The sequence below is a fragment of the Engystomops pustulosus genome, chromosome 4, assembly GCF_040894005.1.
Source record: "Engystomops pustulosus chromosome 4, aEngPut4.maternal, whole genome shotgun sequence".
Lineage (NCBI taxonomy): Eukaryota > Metazoa > Chordata > Amphibia > Anura > Leptodactylidae > Engystomops > Engystomops pustulosus.
The window spans coordinates 205135038-205157763 of record NC_092414.1 but is presented as its reverse complement, the minus strand read 5'-3'; the positions used below and the strand labels follow the sequence as shown (position 1 = coordinate 205157763).

Genomic DNA, 22726 nt, shown 5'->3' with positions numbered 1-22726 from the left:
CACACCTCTGTCTCCACTCCAGCAACGAGAGTCCAAGAGACCAACACATGGTGATCTAATGCACATTCTGCAACACATCCATATCAGGAGCTGTTGGGGAGACTGATCACCTCTCTAGTAGGTCTCTAAGTAATGGAGAACTTAGTAGTTGTAGCTGTAGCCACTGCCTGGTAAGGCACGGGTTATCACTGTGAGATGTTACTGTCCATTGATGTTCTTGTAAAGCAAGCTGGAAGCTGAGTGGAGGAGTGCTACCACTTGGCCAAGGGGCCGTGGCACATGGTCTCCGTCTGCAGAGAGCTGTCAGGAGGAGAAGACCTCATGGTCTGTCTGCGATAGCAAGTGTCCTAATACTAGGAACCACAGGTGCCTCAGGCCATTGCCTAGTACCCAGGGTAAGTCCGGAGACTTGAGCCCAGAGCCAAGATCTACCACCCGGATTCAGCTCCATCTCTATCAGCCCAGCCTGAATCTACTACCAGGCTGTGTGTAACCTTCATGTGGACCGGCTTTCCATGACTCTCCAGCTTGTCAAATCTGCTGCTGAATCCTGCTTTTAATCGTTTGGCTGTTGCCTTCTGTTCATTATAGATCTTTAAGTTGATTTGCACAACGTTGCCTCTGTCTGATCCCTGGATACGGCTGTTACCACCATGGGTAACACCCATCCATCACCCAGGGACTCATCCTTCAGACACCTCAGGGGTTGCCCTAGGGAGAACCAGTACCACAGCCTCTCCCTCCTTATTTCTTGCACACACCACCTGCTGGAGACCTGCCAGGCTGTAGGACAGCCCTCCGGTCCCCATACCAAGCACCGTGACATCAGCGCGCCCTATAGCCAACCACTCCGGTATTCTGGGCCCCGGCTGCCTCCAGGCTCCAAGAGAAAGCTAGGAGAGAGAACATGCAGCTGGTTTAGCATGAAGTATCCTCCGACCTAAAAAATAGAGAAAGTCCCACTATTCTCCGAACAAACGTTATACAATCGGAATTCCGCCCGAGCTCCACCTCTTCCAGTAAAAATCCTTTTTATCAAGGATAAAGTAGTTCTTCCTGTTCCCCAAAACTACTAGGGAATAGTGAGAATCAAATAGCTCTATGTTCCTGCCCCAGCGTTTCTCCTCCTTCACCTCGTGTCTTTGTGCCGATAATTAACAATCCGGACACCGATGTTCCATGACACTAGAAGGATATAACATAGTGCGGGTAACTGCGATAAAAAGTAACTCATTTTATTAAAATTGTACTCACATTTAAAACATTAAAATCTTGCATTTAGTATTAAAAGTCCGGATACAGCGCTGAGTCTGTCACCCCGACCCTGGGCTTCACTGACAGACTGACATGTCCTTGATAAAAAGGATTTTAGTGGAAGTGGTCGAACTCGGGCTGAATTCCTATTGTATAATGTATAGAAGAACAATGGACGTACACAGTGCTGGGACAATGAAGATATATTGCACTTTAGATCACAGAATGGAGATTGATATTGGTTGGAGTGTCCCTTTAAGTGATCATCTTAACTGGCTGCTAACAGAGAACAATTCATTCATTTTTTCTACGCAATTCTAGATCTGGATGTGAGCAGTCGGCTGCCTGGTGTTTATACTGGGGATCCGGGCCAAGCCTGGATTATTGACACTGAGAACAGCGCCAGCCATTGTCTCGAATAAATATGTACTTGGTCAACATCACCCTGGAAGAATATTCACAAATATCGTAGTAGAGTCAGACGAGCGAGAACCATCACAACGGCCCAGATTTATCAAAACAGTCTGTGCTATGTGCAGAGTGAGGCAGATTATTGGATATTCGGCGCACGCTCTTCTATTATCCGGCGCCCCCAGCATTGCTCGGGAAGTGGGCAACAACTTTTTTTTTTGGTGCACCTTTAACACAGAGCCGCCCCTATAGGTGCAGAATTTTGTGGCGCGGCAGACACAGTGTAGCCTCGACATAATACTGGCGCAGACACTTTAATAAATATGGACCTCTATATTCATTTCTGCTTTAGGGATAATTTGGGGCAATGGGTATATACAGATATACAACCCAAGGGTAGGGGTGAAGCCATGTCAGGCTGAAATCTACAGTAACGAGCAGTAACAGTAATAAAATACTGAAATATTACTCATGTTCGGATACAATAACGTTAGGATACAATTCACACGAACGTATGGGGGACATACACTCACCGGCCACTTTATTAGGTACACCTGTCCAACTGCTCGTTAACACTTAATTTCTAATCAACAAAATACCAAATAAATAAAAACAAGAGGAAAGGACAAGGCTTCAATGCAACAACATAAAAGGGAAAATCTTTATTTAGTAAACAACAATGGGAATGCATAAAATAGACTGAGAAGCATCTCAGAAAAGATACAAAAAAGCACGCCAGGTAATATGTCCTAAAATACATGAACAAATGTAAAATGTACAATATAAGGGACCCAAACATGTAATGAACGACAATGGGTGCAAAGTGATAATGAGGTAGAGCCCTTATATAGCTAGCAGGTATACTGTAATAATAACAGAGGTCACAGACGCCAAATGATAAACATGGAAAAACACATACAAATAGTGCAAAATGAGTGGAAGCTAGTGTGACCAAGAGGAGGACATGATATTACCTGGCGTGCACCCCGACGCGCGTTTCAATCGCAGCAGGTCTTTGTCAAGGGAATTTCTAATCAGCCAATCACATGGCGGCAACTCAGTGCATTTAGGCATGTAGACATGGTCAAGACAATCTCCTGCAGTTCAAACCGAGCATCAGTATGGGGAAGAAAGGTGATTTGTGGCCTTTGAACGTGGCATGGTTGTTGGTGCCAGAAGGGCTGGTCTGAGTATTTCAGAAACTGCTGATCTACTGGGATTTTCACACACAACCATCTCTAGGGTTTACAGAGAATGGTCCGAAAAAGAAAAAACATCCAGTGAGTGGCAGTTCTGTGGGCGGAAATGCCTTGTTGATGCCAGAGGTCAGAGGAGAATGGGCAGACTGGTTCGAGCTGATAGAAAGGCAACAGTGACTCAAATCGCCACCCGTTACAACCAAGGTAGGCAGAAGAGCATCTCTGAACGCACAGTACGTCCAACTTTGAGGCAGATGGGCTACAGCAGCAGAAGACCACACCGGGTGCCACTCCTTTCAGCTAAGGACAGGAAACTGAGGCTACAATTTGCACAAGCTCATCGAAATTGGACAGTAGAAGATTGGAAAAACGTTGCCTGGTCTGATGAGTCTCGATTTCTGCTGCGACATTCGGATGGTAGGATCAGAATTTGGCGTCAACAACATGAAAGCATGGATCCATCCTGCCTTGTATCAGCGGTTCAGGCTGGTGGTGGTGGTGTCATGGATCCATCCTGCCTTGTATCAGCGGGTCAGGCTGGTGGTGGTGGTGTCATGGTGTGGGGAATATTTTCTTGGCACTCTTTGGGCCCCTTGGTACAACGCCGCAGCCTACCTGAGTATTGTTGCTGACCATGTCCATCCCTTTATGAGCACAATGTACCCTGTAACATCTGATGGCTACTTTCAGCAGGATAATGCGCCATGTCATAAAGCTGGAATCATCTCAGACTGGTTTCTTGAACATGACAATGAGGTCACTGGACACAAATGGCCTCCACAGTCACCAGATCTCAATCCAATAGAGCATCTTTGGGATGTGGTGGAACGGGAGATTCGCATCATGGATGTGCAGCCGACAAATCTGCGGCAACTGTGTGATGCCATCATGTCAATATGGACCAAAATCTCTGAGGAGCTTCCAGCACCTTGTTGTATCTATGCCACGAAGAATTGAGGCAGTTCTGAAGGCAAAAGGGGGTCCAACCCGTTACTAGCATGGTGTACCTAATAAAGTGGCCGGTGAGTGTATATATACGGCCGATGTATATACGTCCCCCATACATTGCAATGGCCTCCCAGCGCCGTACGGGAGCAGTACGATGAAGCACAAGTGCGGCACTGTATCACTCCATACCCCGTACAAAGATAGGACATGTCCTATCTTTCAACAGAATTCGGCGCCATGCTCTATGTTAGGCTATGGAGGGGGGTGAGCGTCGCTCTCCCCCTCCTCCTCTCCCCGGCACTGGGAGACAAAAGAATAAATGTCACTGGATGGAGTCGTGTATGACCACATCTCCACACAGATCCGCGGCTCCGGGCCCTGAGGCTGCAGGTAATGGGTTTATTTATAAGTAGAATAACAAGTCCTGTTCCTTATTATGGAGGTCTCCTGCTGCCATCCAGTGTTAAGAAGCCAACAAACAGGAATCCAGCAAACTTAAGGATTAAACACGCTTCTATATAACCCTGCTGGAACCTAGTGTGTTCTTCTTATCACTGGATGGCAGCAGGAGACCTCCACAGTAACTAGCATCATGATATATATATATATATATATATATATATATATATATATATATATATATACACCTCATACCTGCACAACAGTGTGGATTTGGTCTGTTTATCCTTCTAATAATAATTCTTTATTTATATAACGCACACGCAGCGCTGCAAGGAGATTGCCAGATCAGTCCCTGTCCCCAATGGGGCTCACTATCTAATCAACCTATCAGCATGTTTTGGAGTGTAGGAGGAAACCGGAGTACCCAGAGGAAACCCACGCAAACACGGAGAGAACATACAAACTCTTTGCAGATGTTGGGTGGGACTAGAACCCAGGACTCCAGCGCTGCAAGGCTGTAATGCTAACCACCGAGCCACCGTAATGCTTCCAGTACAGGGATAATAATACACACAGTGATGTCACAGTACAGGGATAATAATACACACAGTGATGTCACAGTACAGGGATAATAATACACACAGTGATGTCACAGTACAGAGATAATACACACAGTGATGTCACAGTACAGGGATAATACACACAGTGATGTCACAGAACAGGGATAATACACATAGTGATGTCACAAGACAGGATAACACAAGAGAAGTATTCAGATTACATACTGGGTGGACTGAGCCTCTGTCTACATTACTTTCATTAGTTGTTTGTGATTTTCTGACACTGATGGTTCTCCCACCATTATGGGAATCTCCTAGATTTGGTGAAGGTAAATTAGAGGAGAGGCGGATGGCAGGAGGAGGTATAGAGGCAGCACGGCGACATCTGGTGGTCACATGTGGTCATAACATGCTGATCATATTACTGTCACCTAGTAGTATATGTCACTGTGACCTGATGTGCCCTGGAAATCTCACCCACCTGCTGCTAGTGTGCATCACATATCTGCAGCTTCCACATCCGCTAGCTCCCTCCACACCAGGAATCACAGCACGGAGCAGACATGATGAGCTCAGTCAGGGATTCTAGATTCGGGCTGGTATATCCCGTGTGGAGTAAGTTTGTCAGACTAAGGGCAACAAGCTTGAAGGGAACCTGTTAGCAGAATTTATCCCATTTAACTACTGTCCCACTCAGGGAGTGTATGGAGATCCAGGCAGGTAAACAAAAAGGTCTTCACCAGACACATAACAAGACACCAGTGGGGCCTGATGCAAAATTTGGATCGGGGCCCCCATATGCCTAAACTCATGCTGCCACTCCTGTCCCCCACATTACACAAATATACTACACAGACTACTGGTACCTTACTCATATACAGCCCCCACCCCCCTCATTAATAAAATGTCCAGCAGTTCCCTTCAATAAAATATTCAGCAACAGCCTCCCCCACTGATAAATTGTAATCCAGCAGAGATAGAGACCCTCACCATATAAAAAAATAATTCTACCTCCCGTGCAGTCTTCCTCTTCTCTCCACAGATTCCCATGCAAACAGAGACATGTCTGTGCGCTCTGCCCCCGCACATTGTATGATGTCATCAGGTGGCGCCACCGCTGCCTTGTACAGTGTGTGAGGGTACAGCGCACAGATACGTCTCTGCACACGCACATTGTATGATGTCATCAGGTTGCGCCACCGCTGCCTTGTACAGTGTGTGAGGGCACAGCGCACAGATACGTCTCTGCCCCCTCACATTGTATGATGTCATCAGGTTGCGCCACCGCTGCCTTGTACAGTGTGTGAGGGCAGAGCGCACAGATACGTCTCTGCCCCCGCACATTGTATGATGTCATCAGGTGGCGCCACCGCTGCCTTGTACAGTGTGTGAGGGCAGAGCGCACAGATACGTCTCTGCCCCCGCACATTGTATGATGTCATCAGGTGGCGCCACCGCTGCCTTGTACAGTGTGTGAGGGCAGAGCGCACAGATACGTCTCTGCACACGCACATTGTATGATGTCATCAGGTGGCACCACCGCTGCCTTGTACAGTGTGTGAGGGCAGAGCGCACAGATACGTCTCTGCACACGCACATTGTATGATGTCATCAGGTGGCGCAACCGCTGCCTTGTACAGTGTGTGAGGGAACAGCGCACAGATACGTCTCTGCACATGCACATTGTATGATGTCATCAGGTGGCACCACCACTGCCTTGTACAGTGTGTGAGGGCAGAGCGCACAGATACGTCTCTGTCCCTGCCCATTGTATGATGTCATCAGGAGGCACCACCGCTGCCTTGTACAGTGTGTGAGGGCACAGCGCACAGATACGTCTCTGCACACGCACATTGTATGATGTCATCAGGTTGCGCCACCGCTGCCTTGTACAGTGTGTGAGGGCACAGCGCACAGATACGTCTCTGCCCCCTCACATTGTATGATGTCATCAGGTTGCGCCACCGCTGCCTTGTACAGTGTGTGAGGGCACAGCGCACAGATACGTCTCTGCCCCCTCACATTGTATGATGTCATCAGGTTGCGCCACCGCTGCCTTGTACAGTGTGTGAGGGCAGAGCGCACAGATACGTCTCTGCCCCCGCACATTGTATGATGTCATCAGGTGGCGCCACCGCTGCCTTGTACAGTGTGTGAGGGCAGAGCGCACAGATACGTCTCTGCACACGCACATTGTATGATGTCATCAGGTGGCACCACCGCTGCCTTGTACAGTGTGTGAGGGCACAGCGCACAGATACGTCTCTGCACACGCACATTGTATGATGTCATCAGGTGGCGCAACCGCTGCCTTGTACAGTGTGTGAGGGAACAGCGCACAGATACGTCTCTGCACATGCACATTGTATGATGTCATCAGGTGGCACCACCACTGCCTTGTACAGTGTGTGAGGGCAGAGCGCACAGATACGTCTCTGTCCCTGCCCATTGTATGATGTCATCAGGAGGCACCACCGCTGCCTTGTACAGTGTGTGAGGGCACAGCGCACAGATACGTCTCTGCACACGCACATTGTATGATGTCATCAGGTGGCGCCACCGCTGCCTTGTACAGTGTGTGAGGGCACAGCGCACAGATACGTCTCTGCACACGCACATTGTATGATGTCATCAGGTGGCGCCACCGCTGCCTTGTATAGTGTGTGAGGGCACAGCGCACAGATACGTCTCTGCACACGCACATTGTATGATGTCATCAGGTGGCGCCACCGCTGCCTTGTACAGTGTGTGAGGGCAGAGCGCACAGATACGTCTCTGCACACGCACATTGTATGATGTCATCAGGTGGCGCAACCGCTGCCTTGTACAGTGTGTGAGGGAACAGCGCACAGATACGTCTCTGCACATGCACATTGTATGATGTCATCAGGAGGCACCACCGCTGCCTTGTACAGCAGTGATGGCTAACCTATGACACGCGTGTCAGTGCTGACACGTGTAGCCATTTTCACTGACACACGGCTGCCTGAGTGTTAAGTTTCATCCTACATGACCAGGTGCTGTAGCCGGGAGGCTGAGAGATTGCACTGAGCTTCCAGCACTCCCCCCACCTCCTCCTCCCCCGGGCCGGCGCCTCCCCATGTGTGAGCTGTGCCTAGTGTCTCCAGTCAGCACAGGTATCAGCATGGGGCACAGCAGGAGAGGTGACCCGGCCATACACCCAGGAGGCTCCTCTGCAGCTCCTGATAGTTGTGGTGGGGGGAGGATGGCAGCACAGTCAGAGGTCACATCACTGCTGCCTGGTGTGATGTCCCAGCAGCTGCCACCTCTACACTGACCATCTCCACAGCAGGGGCCAGGGAAGACAACCACTCCCATCATACAGTGAGTAAGGTCACTGTACCTCTGCCACCTCTACACTGACCATCTCCACAGCAGGGGCAAGGGAGGACAACAACTCTCATCATATAGTAAGTAAGGTCAGTGCACTGTATGATAGAAGACGGTCATCAGGGCTTGTGCGTCAGTTTTGTGATGTACAAGCCCTGAAATAATCGCAACGCCAGACATTGCGATTTTTTTGCTCCTCACACCTTCTCCATGCCAAGAGGGCATGAGGGAGATGCAGACAGCGGTGCCTGCGCCCTCGCTATAACCTGTGAACTTTCATGACTGAAAGTTTACAGGTTACTAAGCAATTCCACACCTGTCTGATTGTAACCGATCTATTACAATGTGCGATTTGCACATAGTAATAGATGATTGGGAAAATCCCCATATACTGCCATACTGTAGTATACTGTAGTATTGCAGTACATGGTAGGATCAATCAGACAACCTACGGTTAAAGTACCCTAGAAGTTAAATAGTATACATATTTGTTATTTAAACGATAAATATCACAAAATTATGTTTCTTTGTCAAGGTGACACATCACCCGAGTTATGCTCGGTTTTTTGGCGAATTTTGACACACCAAGCTCAAAAGGTTGCCCATCACTGTTGTACAGTGTGTGAGGGCACAGCGCACAGATACGTCTCTGCCCCCACACATTGTATGATGTCATCCGGTGGCACCACCGCTACCTTGTACAGTGTGTGAGGGCAGAGCGCACAGACATGTCTCTGCCCCCGCACATTGTATGATGTCATCAGGTGGCACCACTAGTGCCTTGTACAGTATGTGAGGGCACAGCGCACAGATACGTCTCTGCCCCCGCACATTGTATGATGTCATCAGGTGGCACCACCGCTGCCTTGTACAGTGTGTGAGGGCAGAGCGCACAGATACGTCTCTGCACACGCACATTGTATGATGTCATCAGGTTGCGCCACCGCTGCCTTGTACAGTGTGTGAGGGCACAGCGCACAGATACGTCTCTGCGCACGCACATTGTATGATGTCATCAGGTTGCGCCACCGCTGCCTTGTACAGTGTGTGAGGGCACAGCGCACAGATACGTCTCTGCCCCCGCACATTGTATGATGTCATCAGGTGGCGCCACCGCTGCCTTGTACAGTGTGTGAGGGCAGAGCGCACAGATACGTCTCTGCACACGCACATTGTATGATGTCATCAGGTGGCGCCACCACTGCCTTGTACAGTGTGTGAGGGCAGAGCGCACAGATACGTCTCTGCCCCCGCACATTGTATGATGTCATCAGATGGTGCCACCACTGCCTTGTACAGTGTGTGAGGGCACAGCGCACAGATACGTCTCTGCACACGCACATTGTATGATGTCATCAGGTGGCACCACCGCTGCCTTGTACAGTGTGTGAGGGCACAGCGCACAGATACGTCTCTGCCCCCGCACATTGTATGATGTCATCAGGTGGCGCCACCGCTGCCTTGTACAGTGTGTGAGGGAACAGCGCACAGATACGTCTCTGCACACGCACATTGTATGATGTCATCAGGTGGCGCCACCACTGCCTTGTACAGTGTGTGAGGGCAGAGCGCACAGATACGTCTCTGCCCCCGCACATTGTATGATGTCATCAGATGGCGCCACCATTGCCTTGTACAGTGTGTGAGGGCACAGCGCACAGATACGTCTCTGCACACGCACATTGTATGATGTCATCAGGTGGCACCACCGCTGCCTTGTACAGTGTGTGAGGGCACAGCGCACAGATACGTCTCTGCACACGCACATTGTATGATGTCATCAGGTGGCGCCACCGCTGCCTTGTACAGTGTGTGAGGGCAGAGCGCACAGATACGTCTCTGCACACGCACATTGTATGATGTCATCAGGTGGCGCCACCACTGCCTTGTACAGTGTGTGAGGGCAGAGCGCACAGATACGTCTCTGCCCCCGCACATTGTATGATGTCATCAGATGGCGCCACCACTGCCTTGTACAGTGTGTGAGGGCACAGCGCACAGATACGTCTCTGCACACGCACATTGTATGATGTCATCAGGTGGCACCACCGCTGCCTTGTACAGTGTGTGAGGGCAGAGCGCACAGATACGTCTCTGCACATGCACATTGTATGATGTCATCAGGTGGAACAAAAAAATGATGAAAATGCGGTCGTGGGACCCTTAGTAAATAATCCCCATTGTCTTTCTTTCTACCCCATCTTGTATGTCGTGGCTGAATTGAGTCAAATCCTTACGGCTCCTGCCACAGGAAAAGCCAAGGCTGACTTACACAAATTTACACTATGGGCATAAGGACGCCTTATAGAAGAGTCCATTTTTTTTAACAATAGGTTCTCAGAAGTGCCGACTCTTCAGCAGGAAAGACAGAATTCAGTGCTAGTGTGGACAATGATAGATTCACTTTAGGAAGAGACTCCCATTCAGCTGTCGGGTCAGGATCTAACTTATAGACAGATGTGACACCAGGATTCAGATTCTTGTCCGTCGTTTTCTATGCAGATTCAACTAGATTCTTTAAATCTGGGTGACAAGGAAAGAACTTGGACTTAGGAATGCAGATCTTCTTTTTTGGAAAAATCTTCAATATCTTTATCAGACTCAACCAGCTTTGAAATCCCCAACTTATTGAGGAGGTAGAAGTCATCTGGAGCTGTGTCTGCCTCATCTTTAGAGCTCAGTTCTCCATTGGACGTGTAGTCCACTTGGCTTGAGGGACCTGGAAAAACTGATGGGTTTTTTCCTCCTACAGGCCTGAGAGTGAGAGGCTTCTGACACTGCTTGAGAAATGTTTGGTTTAAACCAAGAATAGAACATCCTAGACTCTGATTGTAAGCTCGACTCTTCCGGACATGGGGTACATCCCTCACATAACTCTGCTTCAAGGTCATCTGGCAGGCATTGCAGCACTTTCTTCCATCAGGTATCTGCAAGACACAGACATGAGTAAAAAATACTACCCCCAACAGAGCATACACAGCATACAGGGCCAGAGAACATCAGAGTTTGAGACTTATGCAACATCCCCTACCGGGGCCTGGTAGTAGCTTCGGGCTGGGCTGCTAGAGATGGAGCCGTGTCCAGATGAGGGACCTCTGCTTTGGGGCTTAAATCTCCTGACTTGCCTTACTGTGTCAGGCAGCTTTCCTGGACACTTCTGTTTCCCGGTATTAAGACAGGGGTCGGTGCAGCTATGCAGGAGCTGCTCTCTCCTCTTCTTACTGGAGCTGACATGTGCTCCAAAATGGAGTCTCTCACTCCGATTGCTCAGACAGACCATGTGCGCCTGCCCACCAGGGGTTTACATACTCCCTTGGTCAGGTATTAGCACTCTCCAATCAGCTTCCAGCTTGCTTTACAGTATTACAAGAAACACCATTGGACAATAACATTTAGCATTGTTAACTCTTGCCTTACCAGGCAGTGGCACTTACCAGGCAGTACTTAGAGACCTCCTAATAAGGTGATCAGTGTCCTGACATGGAGAGGGCCCTATTCGCAACTACCACCTTGCCTATGCGTTGGCAGGGGTGTTGCACTTACACTTCCATTGGCTAGGCTCAGCTGCCCGGGGAAGCTACCTATGCTGCGTGTCATGTTTGTTTAAGTAGGGAGATACTGTGAGAACAGGAGGACATGCGCAGAGGATGCTGGTGCCGGCGGGACAATGTACAGGCGCTGGGGTAGACACAGCTAGAACTCAGACACACCTCCTGTCCGCGCCTGCGCAGGAAGCCCACAGCAATGCCGGAACCACGACGGGAGCGCCATGGTAACCACCCAGGCCGTAAGCCGTGGAAAAACAAACAGAGCGGGGAGCACAGGAAACACTTGCCTGAGGTGTATGAAACAGCAGACAGCAAGGCAGACACCCCCTGCAAGATCAACCACCACATCTTCATGTTATCCACAGAAGAAAAAAACACTTGGGGGTATCTTATATGGGGTCAGCCTGCCAATCACTATTGTAAATTAATTGTTAACTTCTGTCCAACAGGAGATGTAAACTTAACCCATTCTGTGCTGCCTGAGGATTACCAGGAAAGGTGCAATTCCTGGAAATGCCGATTTCAGGAATTGTACGCCAGAGTCATACAACCCCTAATAAGTGTGACCCCCCCTGCAGCCTCTAAACTTGCCTCATCTCAGGTAAAATATGACTCTTCTCTCTTTGGGATTCTATTACCTGAGAGCGCTGGTAGATGGGGTGACACCTGGTTATAGGTTCCCTTCAAGGGGGATTTCTGTCTACATCATGAGGCTGTGCTAGAAATATCTTATAGATGTGAGCCCCATCAGGGGTTGCTAAATTTTTTATTAAAATATCCCAGCAATGTCGGAGTACTTTGAGCAGACAAGAAGCGGTTTTGGTTTCTCCTATAGAAATCAATGTAGATGAGGGGGACAGGGTGAGAATCGGTAAAGAGCCCTCCAAGCCATGATGTATGATGGCTGGTCATTTTAATACCTGCAGCCTGCTGTGGGACTCCATCCTTGAGAAAGATGACCTGGTTACTTCATTCAGTGACAGCAAGCAGAGGCTGAGAATTATTCTAAAGCCTGATAATAAGTTCCAACTATTATAATCTACGTCAGTTCCGCGCTAGGGCCGGTAGAGGGAGCACTACGCCTACATCTATACTTATCGTATTACTTACACTCTTTGGAGACGTAGAACTATAGTGAGAGGAGTAAGATGGTGGACAATGAGTATCATGCGTTATAGTAAGGAGTACCAAGATGGAGCTAAGTCGCAAAGCATTGTGGATGGGCTGACGGCCGCTTCCGGCGCCTGCGCAGTAGTGAAGCCGGCAGCATGGCTGATAACACAGTGGCGGAGCTGCTCCTCCAGAAGCTGCAGGATGGCGGCTGCGGGGGTCTGGACAGCCTGGAGCTGGCGGGGGTCCTGGGGGTGGATCACCAGCAGGTGGTGGGCGCCGTCAAGAGTCTGCAGTCCCTGGGAGAGGTGAGCCGGGGCGGGTGATGCAATCACACTGGCACACATATGTGAGACTACATGTCCCAGCATGCACCTCAGCTCTCTGTATGACCGGGAGTGCTGGGACTTGTAGTTCTACATCATTTTTAGAACTAATAACAGGAGATCAGTTTATAACAGACCCTATGCAAGGCGGGTTGCATATGTGGTGCGAGACTACAAGTCCCAACCAGCAGGGACTGCTGGGACTTGTAGTCCTACATTGCATTGTAAAGTGCACCACACATCTATGACTGTCATTCGGGAAGATGGAGCTAGGTGGCTGTGAGATATGCGGGGTGCTGCTTATCCTGGGTTATATAAGGTCAAGAACCTTCCTGCACCTGACAAACTGAAGTGGTGGGCACCCAGCTTATCCCAACTACTGATGGGTAGAGATGAGTGGACCTGATCAGTCAATCAAGCAAATTGATGCCCTTGCCAATTAGACGTGTCTATGATTGGTCAGGGGGGCACCGGTACTGACTGAGCAGGTCCACTCATCTCTACTAGTCAATAAACCTACCCCAATCTCTATCCCCCCAGTCCCTTTCACTGCTTAACTAAATAGATTTGTTGTACAGGGGTGTAGACTGATTGGTCGATGTCACCCAGCTATCCAGGGTTTCAGGAGGCTATATTAAGGGGCGATGCTAATGATGTATTTTTCCCCTTCAGATGATTGAGGCAGAGCAGAGATCCAGTAAGAAGTGGGAGCTGAGTGCTGAGGGGCAGGAGATCGCTGACAGCGGCAGTCACGAGGTCAGGGTCTTCCACAGTTTACCCAAGGAGGGTCTTCTGCAGAGTGAGCTGATGGTGAGTACGGCTTCCTCCGCACATACGTGTAATGCACAGAAGGACCCTGCCAGGGTCTTCTGGGAACAAAACATCCCCACCCTGTGCTGTTACATCCAACGATTACGTGATCTGTGCAGCTCAGTCTCATTCAAGTGGATGGATGTGAGCTGCAGTACCAGGCATGACCACTATACAGTGTATGGCGCTGTCCTTGGGAAGAGATGGAGACGCCATTTACATCTGAAGGAGCAGCTGAACAATGGGGCTGGAGAGTATCAGATCCCCACAGATCTGGTATTGACTTCCAGTCCTGAGGATAGGACTCTGAGCCCCCTGCTAGAAATGCAGTTATCACAACCTTATCAGTGGTGTTATATCCCTTTAAGTCCTCGGCTCAATTTACATAGAAAGTGTTCTAGGAGGTGACATGATCTTTCCCATACACTGTATAATATGTGTTTCCTACAGAAACTCCCCATAGCGAAGGTGGGCTTCAGTAAGGCCATGTCCAATCGCTGGATCCGGCTGGATAAGGGGGCAGAAGGAGGACCTCGGGTTTTCGGAACGGTGAGTTGACAAAATCTTCATCTATGTATGTACTTATATGTAAGTGGAGGATCTTCCTGCTCTATAATACATGAGTAAGAGACTGCAGAGGGCTCTAAATTTAGAGGGAAATTACAATGAATAAGTTTCAGGGAAAAGAGGAGGCCATGTTTTATCTGGAGGAATCCTTTACGTTTCTGATGTGATCTCAGATTAAGGGACCTATTCCAAAATCATAATGACTACTGGGTGTAAGGTTCTACTAACTGGTCTGTAGTGGAGTGTAAGCACCATGTGGCAGTATTATGTTATTGCTTCTCAGGTAGATGCAGTGGAGGACACGGTGAAGGAGAAGCTGCAGCTCATCGTAAAAGGAAAGTCTGACAGTGTGAACGAAAAGGACAAGAACGAGCTGAAGAAGAGGAAACTTCTCAATGAAGTGTAAGAGCCAGGACAAGAGTGTATGATTGCCTGTATACTGCAGATCTGCCAGTGTGTAAACAAGTAATGTCATGTATGTACACAGTGACTGCACCAGCAGCAGAATAGTGAGTGCAGCTGTGGGGTATAATACAGGATGTAACTCAGGATCAGTACAGGATAAGTAATGTCATGTATGTACACAGTGACTCCACCAGCAGCAGAATAGTGAGTGCAGCTGTGGGGTATAATACAGGATGTAAATCAGGATCAGTACAGGATAAGTAATGTCATGTATGTACACAGTGACTGCACCAGCAGCAGAATAGTGAGTGCAGCTCTGGGTATAATACTGGATGTAACTCAGGATTAGTACAGGATAAGTAATGTCATGCATGTACACAGTGACTGCACCAGCAGCAGAATAGTGAGTGCAGCTCTGGAGTATAATACAGGATGTAACTCAGGATCAGTACAGGATAAGTAATGTCATGTATGTACACAGTGACTGCACCAGCAGCAGAATAGTGAGTGCAGCCCTGGAGTATAATACAGGATGTAAGTCAGGATCAGTACAGGATAAGTAATGTCATGTATGTACACAGTGACTGCACCAGCAGCAGAATAGTGAGTGCAGCCCTGGAGTATAATACAGGATATAACTCAGGATCAGTACAGGATAAGTAATGTCATGTATGTACACAGTGACTGCACCAGCAGCAGAATAGTGAGTGCAGCCCTGGAGTATAATACAGGATGTAACTCAGGATCAGTACAGGATAAGTATAATGTCATGTATGTACACAGTGACTGCTCCAGCAGCAGAATAGTGAGTGCAGCCCTGGAGTATAATACAGGATGTAACTCAGGATCAATGTAGATAAATTCTTTATGTAAACTGTAAGGTTGATTTGTGATCTAAAATCTAAATATTGGATCTATGTAGTTCTATGTCTGCATTCTTGAGTTTATACACCAGGGGGCAGCTTTGTACTTTCCATTACTCCGTATCTTGCCTTATCAGCGGTGTCCTGGATCTCTGTATGTAAAGTAATTGCCTTTTGTAAATGTAAACTTGTACTTTAATAAAATACATGCATGCAGGAGCAGGTTCTGCTGGGACTTGTACTCCCACTGACCTGCTTATTCCTATGTACTATCTCAGGACAGTGAGGCGATCTTTATATTTTTATCCAAAACATACTGGTAGGTGATTAGATTGTGAGCCCCATTGGGGACCGGGACTGATGTGACAAGTTCTGTGCAGCGCTGCGTAATCTGTGTGTACTATATAAATAAAGGAATTATTATTATCTGTGTTCAGGACAATTAAAACCTACTGGGTGACGAAGGGTAAAGGCTTCAGCACCAGCATCACAAAGCAGGAGACGGATCTGACTCCAGAGATGATCGCCAGGTAATCTGCTCCTGTCCTGGAGGTTTCCTCACTATCCCCCCCCCCTTTCTTTTCCTTCTTCTTTTGTCACATATTTCTTTCCTTTTTTTACCATTTCCAGTGGTTCTTGGAGAGACAAGAAGTTCAAGGCCTATAACTTCAATGCGCTGGGGGTGATGCCCGAATGTGGGCACCTGCACCCCCTGATGAAGGTGCGCACACAGTTCAGACAGATCTTCTTGGAGATGGGGTGAGTGCTGCCTTGTCCTCGATCATCTTCCATATTTGATGGTCCATGTATCCGGAGATGTCATTTTCCGGTCTTTCCTGCAGATTTTCGGAGATGCCGACCAATAACTTTGTAGAGAGCTCCTTCTGGAACTTTGACGCCTTGTTCCAGCCGCAGCAGCATCCGGCCAGAGACCAGCACGACACCTTCTTCATGCAGGGTCCGTATGTGTGTCCTCCAGAGCAGGTTCTAACCTCTGCTATGGCACCTTAAAGGGGGTTTTGGAGCCCTCCTATGCATGGAATAGGTCATAAGTATGGCCCGACAACCCCTTTAACTGCAGCATCTGCTGCCACCACTGTAGTCCCTTACATTGTAGTCTATATAAGGGAGACCTCTAACCTCCAATATTGACCCTATGTTATGTTACTATAGGATTTCTTTATGTACTAAAAACTGCGCATGTGTTCCATTTGGTAATTTTGTGACCTTAATTCTTTTAGACCCAGCGATGGCTTCAGAATTTCCTATGGATTATTTGGAACGCGTGAAAAAAGTTCATTCTGAGGGCGGATATGGATCACAAGGGTGAGAGATCGAGAAGTGTTATTGTAGTGGGGTGGGAGGAGCATCGGGAGGACCTCATTTTGCGTAGCTCCTCCCACTTATTGCCGTACAATGGACGTAGACTACTCCATGTTGCATAGCTCCTCCTTCCTGTCTATGCTAACCTATAGTGGGAGGAGTCTCCTGCATGTTGCATGGCTTCTTTCACCTGCCTGCAGTGGGAGGAGCAGATTCTATGGTGCATAGCTCCTCCCTCCTGTCTGCTGACCTATAGTGGGAGGAGTCTCATGCATGTGACATAGCTCCTCCTTTCTGTCTAAGTCGCACAATTGCAAAAGCTTCAGATTAAATGTTTAGTTCCTTCTGTCTGTTTTGCTATTTAATGGAAGGAGCAGACAATGTATAGTGTCATCCCTCCATATATCATGTATTAACCCCCTGCAGGTATAAATATGATTGGAGCATAAATGAGGCCAAGAAGAACCTCCTGCGGACACACACCACAGCGGTCAGTGCTCGGATGCTCTACAAGCTTGCTCAGCAGGTAAGTGGAGGACTATTGTCAGTGACCAGTGATATTAAGGGTTAATGCTGCTCCAGGTATGTATCTGGATAAATCTGTGCTCTCTCTCCCTTATGTAGAAGGAGTTCACACCAGTAAAATATTTCTCCATTGACCGAGTATTCAGGAACGAGACTCTGGATGCCACTCATCTGGCAGAATTTCATCAGATTGAAGGAGTGGTGGCCGACTATGGACTCACCCTAGGGGATCTTATGGGTGTCCTCAAGGAATTCTTCAACAAGCTTGGTATGTAGAGGACTTGCACTCACTAAAATACTCTACCCTCTAACTGCTATAATACTACTGCCCCCTATATACAAGAATATAACTTCTATAATACTGCCCCCTATGTACAAGAATATAACTACTATAATACTGCCCCCTATGTACAAGAATATAACTACTATAATACTGCCCCCTATGTACAGGAATATAACTACTATAATACTGCCCCCTATGTACAAGAATATAACTACTATAATACTGCCCCCTATGTACAAGAATATAACTACTATAATACTGCCCCCTATGTACAGGAATATAACTACTATAATACTGCCCCCTATGTACAAGAATATAACTACTATAATACTGCCCCCTATGTACAGGAATATAACTACTATAATACTGCCCCCTATGTACAGGAATATAACTACTATAATACTGCCCCCTATGTACAGGAATATAACTACTATAATACTGCCCCCTATGTACAAGAATATAACTACTATAATACTGCCCCCTATGTACAAGAATATAACTACTATAATACTGCCCCCTATGTACAAGAATATAACTACTATAATACTGCCTCCTATGTACAAGAATATAACTACTATAATACTGCCCCCTATGTACAAGAATATATGTATATGTATATGTTTTATTACAGTAATAGTATACTCCTCTCCCCTGCTACTATTGTGAACAGATGTTTTTCCCTGCATTAGTGTCTTAGATTATTTGCGGTTTTCATTTAGGAATCACTAAACTTCGTTTCAAGCCGGCGTATAATCCCTACACAGAGCCCAGTATGGAGGTCTTCAGCTATCATGAAGGTGAGAACTCATTAATGGCTTCTCTGTATCCGTATAACACAATAATCTAGCACACATTAATGAAAAATCTAAAACTGGGTTTTTAAGCAATTAAATAAGAGGTTCTGCAGCAGCTGTTGTGTTACATGTTACCAGCAGATATGTAAATATGTGTTTGATCTCCATTACCAATGCACATTACATAAGTCACATCTGTCTAATCCCCTGATGATGATACTCATGCTAGAGGCAATATGCTCGCTGCCCCCCCATCATCTGTAATTGGGGGATTAATCCCGTTACATAATACAAAGCCGCTTACAACAAATAACAGCTGGGAAACCCCAGGATCTGCCTTGAATCTATAAACATGGAGTCATTACTTGGGTTTATCCACATGTGAGGCGGCCTTAGTATACAGCACGGTAATGGCCATTGCTGCCCTGTGCCCCTCTCCCAGGTAATTCAGGGAACACTTCAATCCCAAATCCTAGACCTCAATGAATGAAATATTCCATATTCTATTTATATATAGTGGATGCATTGAGAACATAAAAACATACACATGATTTGAATGATTGAAAATCACAATGAACGTTTCAAGGTTTTGCAGTGATACTCAAAATTAAAGTGGAAAACTGAAATTGTAGTGGAAATATCTTAAGACAAGGATATAAGCCTCCAGTAGTATGTGTGGCCTTCACGTTCCTGTATGACCTCCCTACAATGCCTGGGCATGTGCCTGATGAGGCTCAGTAGTGTGTGTGGCCTCCCTTTGCCTGTATGACCTCCCTACAATGCCTGGGCATGTGCCTGATGAGGCTCAGTAGTGTGTGTGGCCTCCCTGTGCCTGTAAGACCTCCCTACAATGCCTGGGCATGCTCCTAATGAGGCTCAGTATTGTGTGTGGCCTCCCTACAATGCCTGGGCATGCTCCTGATGAGGCTCAGTATTGTGTGTGGCCTCCCTACAATGCCTGGGCATGCTCCTGATGAGGCTCAGTATTGTGTGTGGCCTCCCTATGCCTGTATGACCTCCCTACAATGCCTGGGCATGCTCCTGATGAGGCTCAGTAGTGTGTGTGGCCTCCCTGTGCCTGTATGACCTCCCTACAATGCCTGGGCATGCTCCTGATGAGGCTCAGTAGTGTGTGTGGCCTCCCTGTGCCTGTATGACCTCCCTACAATGCTTGGGCATGCCCCTGATGAGCCTCAGTAGTGTGTGTGGACTCCCTGTGCCTGTATGACCTCCCCTACAATGCATGAGCATGTCTCTGATGTGTGGCTTCCACATGCTTGTATAACCCCTCTTCATGCCTTTTTAAACCCTCTACAATGCCTGTGCATGTCCCTTATGAGCCTCAGTAGTTTGTGTTGCCTCCTCGTGCCTGTATGACCTCCCTACAATACCTAGACTTGAAGCGGCAGATGTTCTACTGAGGAATCTATCAGACATGATGTCCCAGGTGATGCTTGATAGGATTCACGTCTGGGGGAATGGGCAGTCCAGCCCATAGCATCAATGCCTTCATCATGCAGAAACTGCTTACACAATACATACACATAAGTCATCAGAAGTAACCCAGGGCCCACTGCACCTGCATATGGTTCTGAAGATCCCATCCCAGGACCTGATGGCAGTCAGGCTACCTTTTGGCTTGCAGATTGGGGGGGCTAAGAAATTCCTCCTTACACCATTACTGACCCACTGCAAAACTGGTCATGCCGGAGGATGATTCCGGTATTGGGACGTCGTCCTCCACAACATCTCTGGACTCTGGACACATTCTCAGTGCGATCCTGCACTCAGGGCACAGGGCGCCAGTGTCATCTCTCTGACTTTTTCCAACTTTCTTTGACTTGTGGATATCGGGCCCTCATACCACCTTCATGGAGTCCGTTTCTGACAGATACATGGTTATTAGTGGCTGCAGGAGGTCCTTGTGCAGGGTTCTGGCACTGCTTCTACTGTTCTTTTTTGCACAAAGTGGGAAGTAGATGTCCTACTGGAAGTGCTTCCTCCTATTACCCCCTCCACGTCTCCTGTCTATTGGTATCTGCTCCATTTTGAACTCTGCAAACCTTCTTGCCACAGCTCACATTGATGTGCAATGAGAGCAATGACAAAATGCAAAAGTGACCAAAGCAACAGGCAAAACAGATGAGAACAGAGAAAATGGTCTGTGATCTCCACCTACAGAACCCTCCTTTTATAGAGGTCGTATGACTAATATCCTATCATTTCTATTAGTTGTCTGTTCCATTCTCTTAACATCACTAGAAGTTGATTATAGACTTAAATAGTAAGTGCAATACTTCAGTAGAGAAGGGATTTTGCTCTGTTCAATATACTCCACGTTGTTACTGTAGTTGGAAAAGGCAGGGAATTCTGGATAATGGTGTTGGGCCTAGATTGAGCACAATCCACATGTGACTTCTTCTATTACAGGGTTAAAGAAGTGGGTAGAAGTTGGAAACTCTGGGGTTTTCCGTCCAGAAATGCTGCTGCCTATGGGTCTGCCTGAGGATGTCTCCGTCATTGCGTGGGGTCTGTCACTGGAGAGGTAAGAAGGGGTTAATAATATAAGGTGTTTACCTGCGGCAGACAGACGCGTGGGTTACCCTGATCTCTACCTCCTTGGTGATTAGCTGTTCCCATGTTAATCTCCATGATGTGATCCTGTTAGTGTCCGCTGTCTGCCGCCATATGTCTCACCTCCTGACACGTAAACAGGCTGTCAGGTTAAGATTGGGTCAGCGCCGGGGGCTGACGAGCCTCTTAGACCAAGAAGACGTACTTCAAACTAACCTCTGGTGTCTGATTCTCCATAGTTTCTTCTTGCTGCTTGTTATTAACGGATCAGACTACACACAGTTTGTTTGTAGTCTGTTACCATGGAGACAGACATTTTCAAATATGAAATTTAAAAAAAAAAATAACATTTTATGTTAGTATGACTCCTCCCATTCCCGGATAATGATAGTGCTATTGTTTTGTTTCCAGGCCGACGATGATAAAGTACGGGATTAATAACATCCGGGAGCTGGTGGGACACAAGGTTAACCTGCAGATGGTGTACGACAGCCCTATCTGCCGCCTGGACTCCTAATGAGAGGAGCCTGAGGGTTCTGCCAGTATGGGCCGCTCCATGCCGATGGCTCTTTCTCCTGGTACTGGGCCCTGGGACTTGCACAGTTGTCCAGAATTTTGTATACATAGAATTATATGTCTATTTTCAAGGAACACATTGGGAAAAGCTTGTGCACTGGGGGCGGGGCATGACCCTGATTCAGAGATGAGTCATACTCCGCCCCTTTAGGAGTGTTCCTTTAAGAGAAGGCTCTGAAATAGCAGCATTTTTTTAATGTAACCAGTTGTATCGGTCCCGGGTGCAGGATATTTATTTATATAGGTGTGTTAGAAATATTGCAGGGACGAGGATGTAACCACCGCAGCGCAGATTATCATGTTCTACTGGAAATAAATACATTGCTGACGTTTATTGAATTTTTTTTTTGTTTATTCTTGCTCAGACACAATTGTGTGAATAGAAGATCCTCTACACGTGACTCCTCCTACCACTGGGTGACACAGAAGGGAGGAGCTTTGTGTCAGTCTGCCCCTCCCACAGCAGGGTGACAGATGGGATTGTAGAACTGTATAACATTCCTCCTGTAATAGATACATAAATGGCAGGAAGGCGGCGACTCAATAGGGTGTCACAGATCCTGGAGGGGGAGCTATGTAACAAGGGGGTATGCTTCTCCCACAAGAAGGCAGATATGGAGGGAACTATGTGATATAGAATCTTCCCCACCCCAACTAAAGGGAGGAGCTATATGACATAGAATATACTCCTCCCACCATAGGGTGACACAGGGGAGGAGCTAAGTGAGGTCTGCACTTTCTCTCCTCTTTTTGAATTTAATTTTCTTTGTGGCTTTAATTTTCCATGTGCAACTTTTTACCATTGTCTGGTGTTCTGGAATGTTCAATAAATCGCAAAATCACTGTATTACAAAGGCAAAGACGCATCTGACCAGTGGATAAAAAGCCACAAGGACA

At 47.5% G+C, this 22726-nt stretch overlaps 1 protein-coding gene across 1 annotated transcript; it reads left to right on the top strand.

Moving 5' to 3' along the window:
- Positions 1–12887: 12887 nt before the first annotated feature.
- FARSA (phenylalanyl-tRNA synthetase subunit alpha) lies at positions 12888–22168 on the top strand. Its single transcript, XM_072149577.1, has 13 exons — positions 12888–13091; positions 13782–13919; positions 14370–14468; positions 14770–14888; positions 16192–16284; positions 16385–16513; positions 16597–16712; positions 16996–17080; positions 17504–17603; positions 17702–17870; positions 18605–18682; positions 21110–21224; positions 21665–22168. Exons 1-13 carry the CDS (start codon positions 12942–12944, stop codon positions 21768–21770), a joined length of 1497 nt encoding a protein of 498 aa, XP_072005678.1. The 5' UTR covers positions 12888–12941; the 3' UTR covers positions 21771–22168.
- The last annotated feature ends 558 nt before the right edge of the window (positions 22169–22726 follow it).

Bases quoted from the DNA above. Each gene is read 5' to 3' on its own strand.
- FARSA (XM_072149577.1), top strand. From the start codon at position 12,942: ATGGCTGATAACACAGTGGCGGAGCTGCTCCTCCAGAAGCTGCAGGAT. The intron at 14,469-14,769 runs GTGAGTTGACAA...ATTGCTTCTCAG, and splicing joins GACCTCGGGTTTTCGGAACG to GTAGATGCAGTGGAGGACAC. The intron at 16,285-16,384 runs GTAATCTGCTCC...TACCATTTCCAG, and splicing joins ACTCCAGAGATGATCGCCAG to TGGTTCTTGGAGAGACAAGA.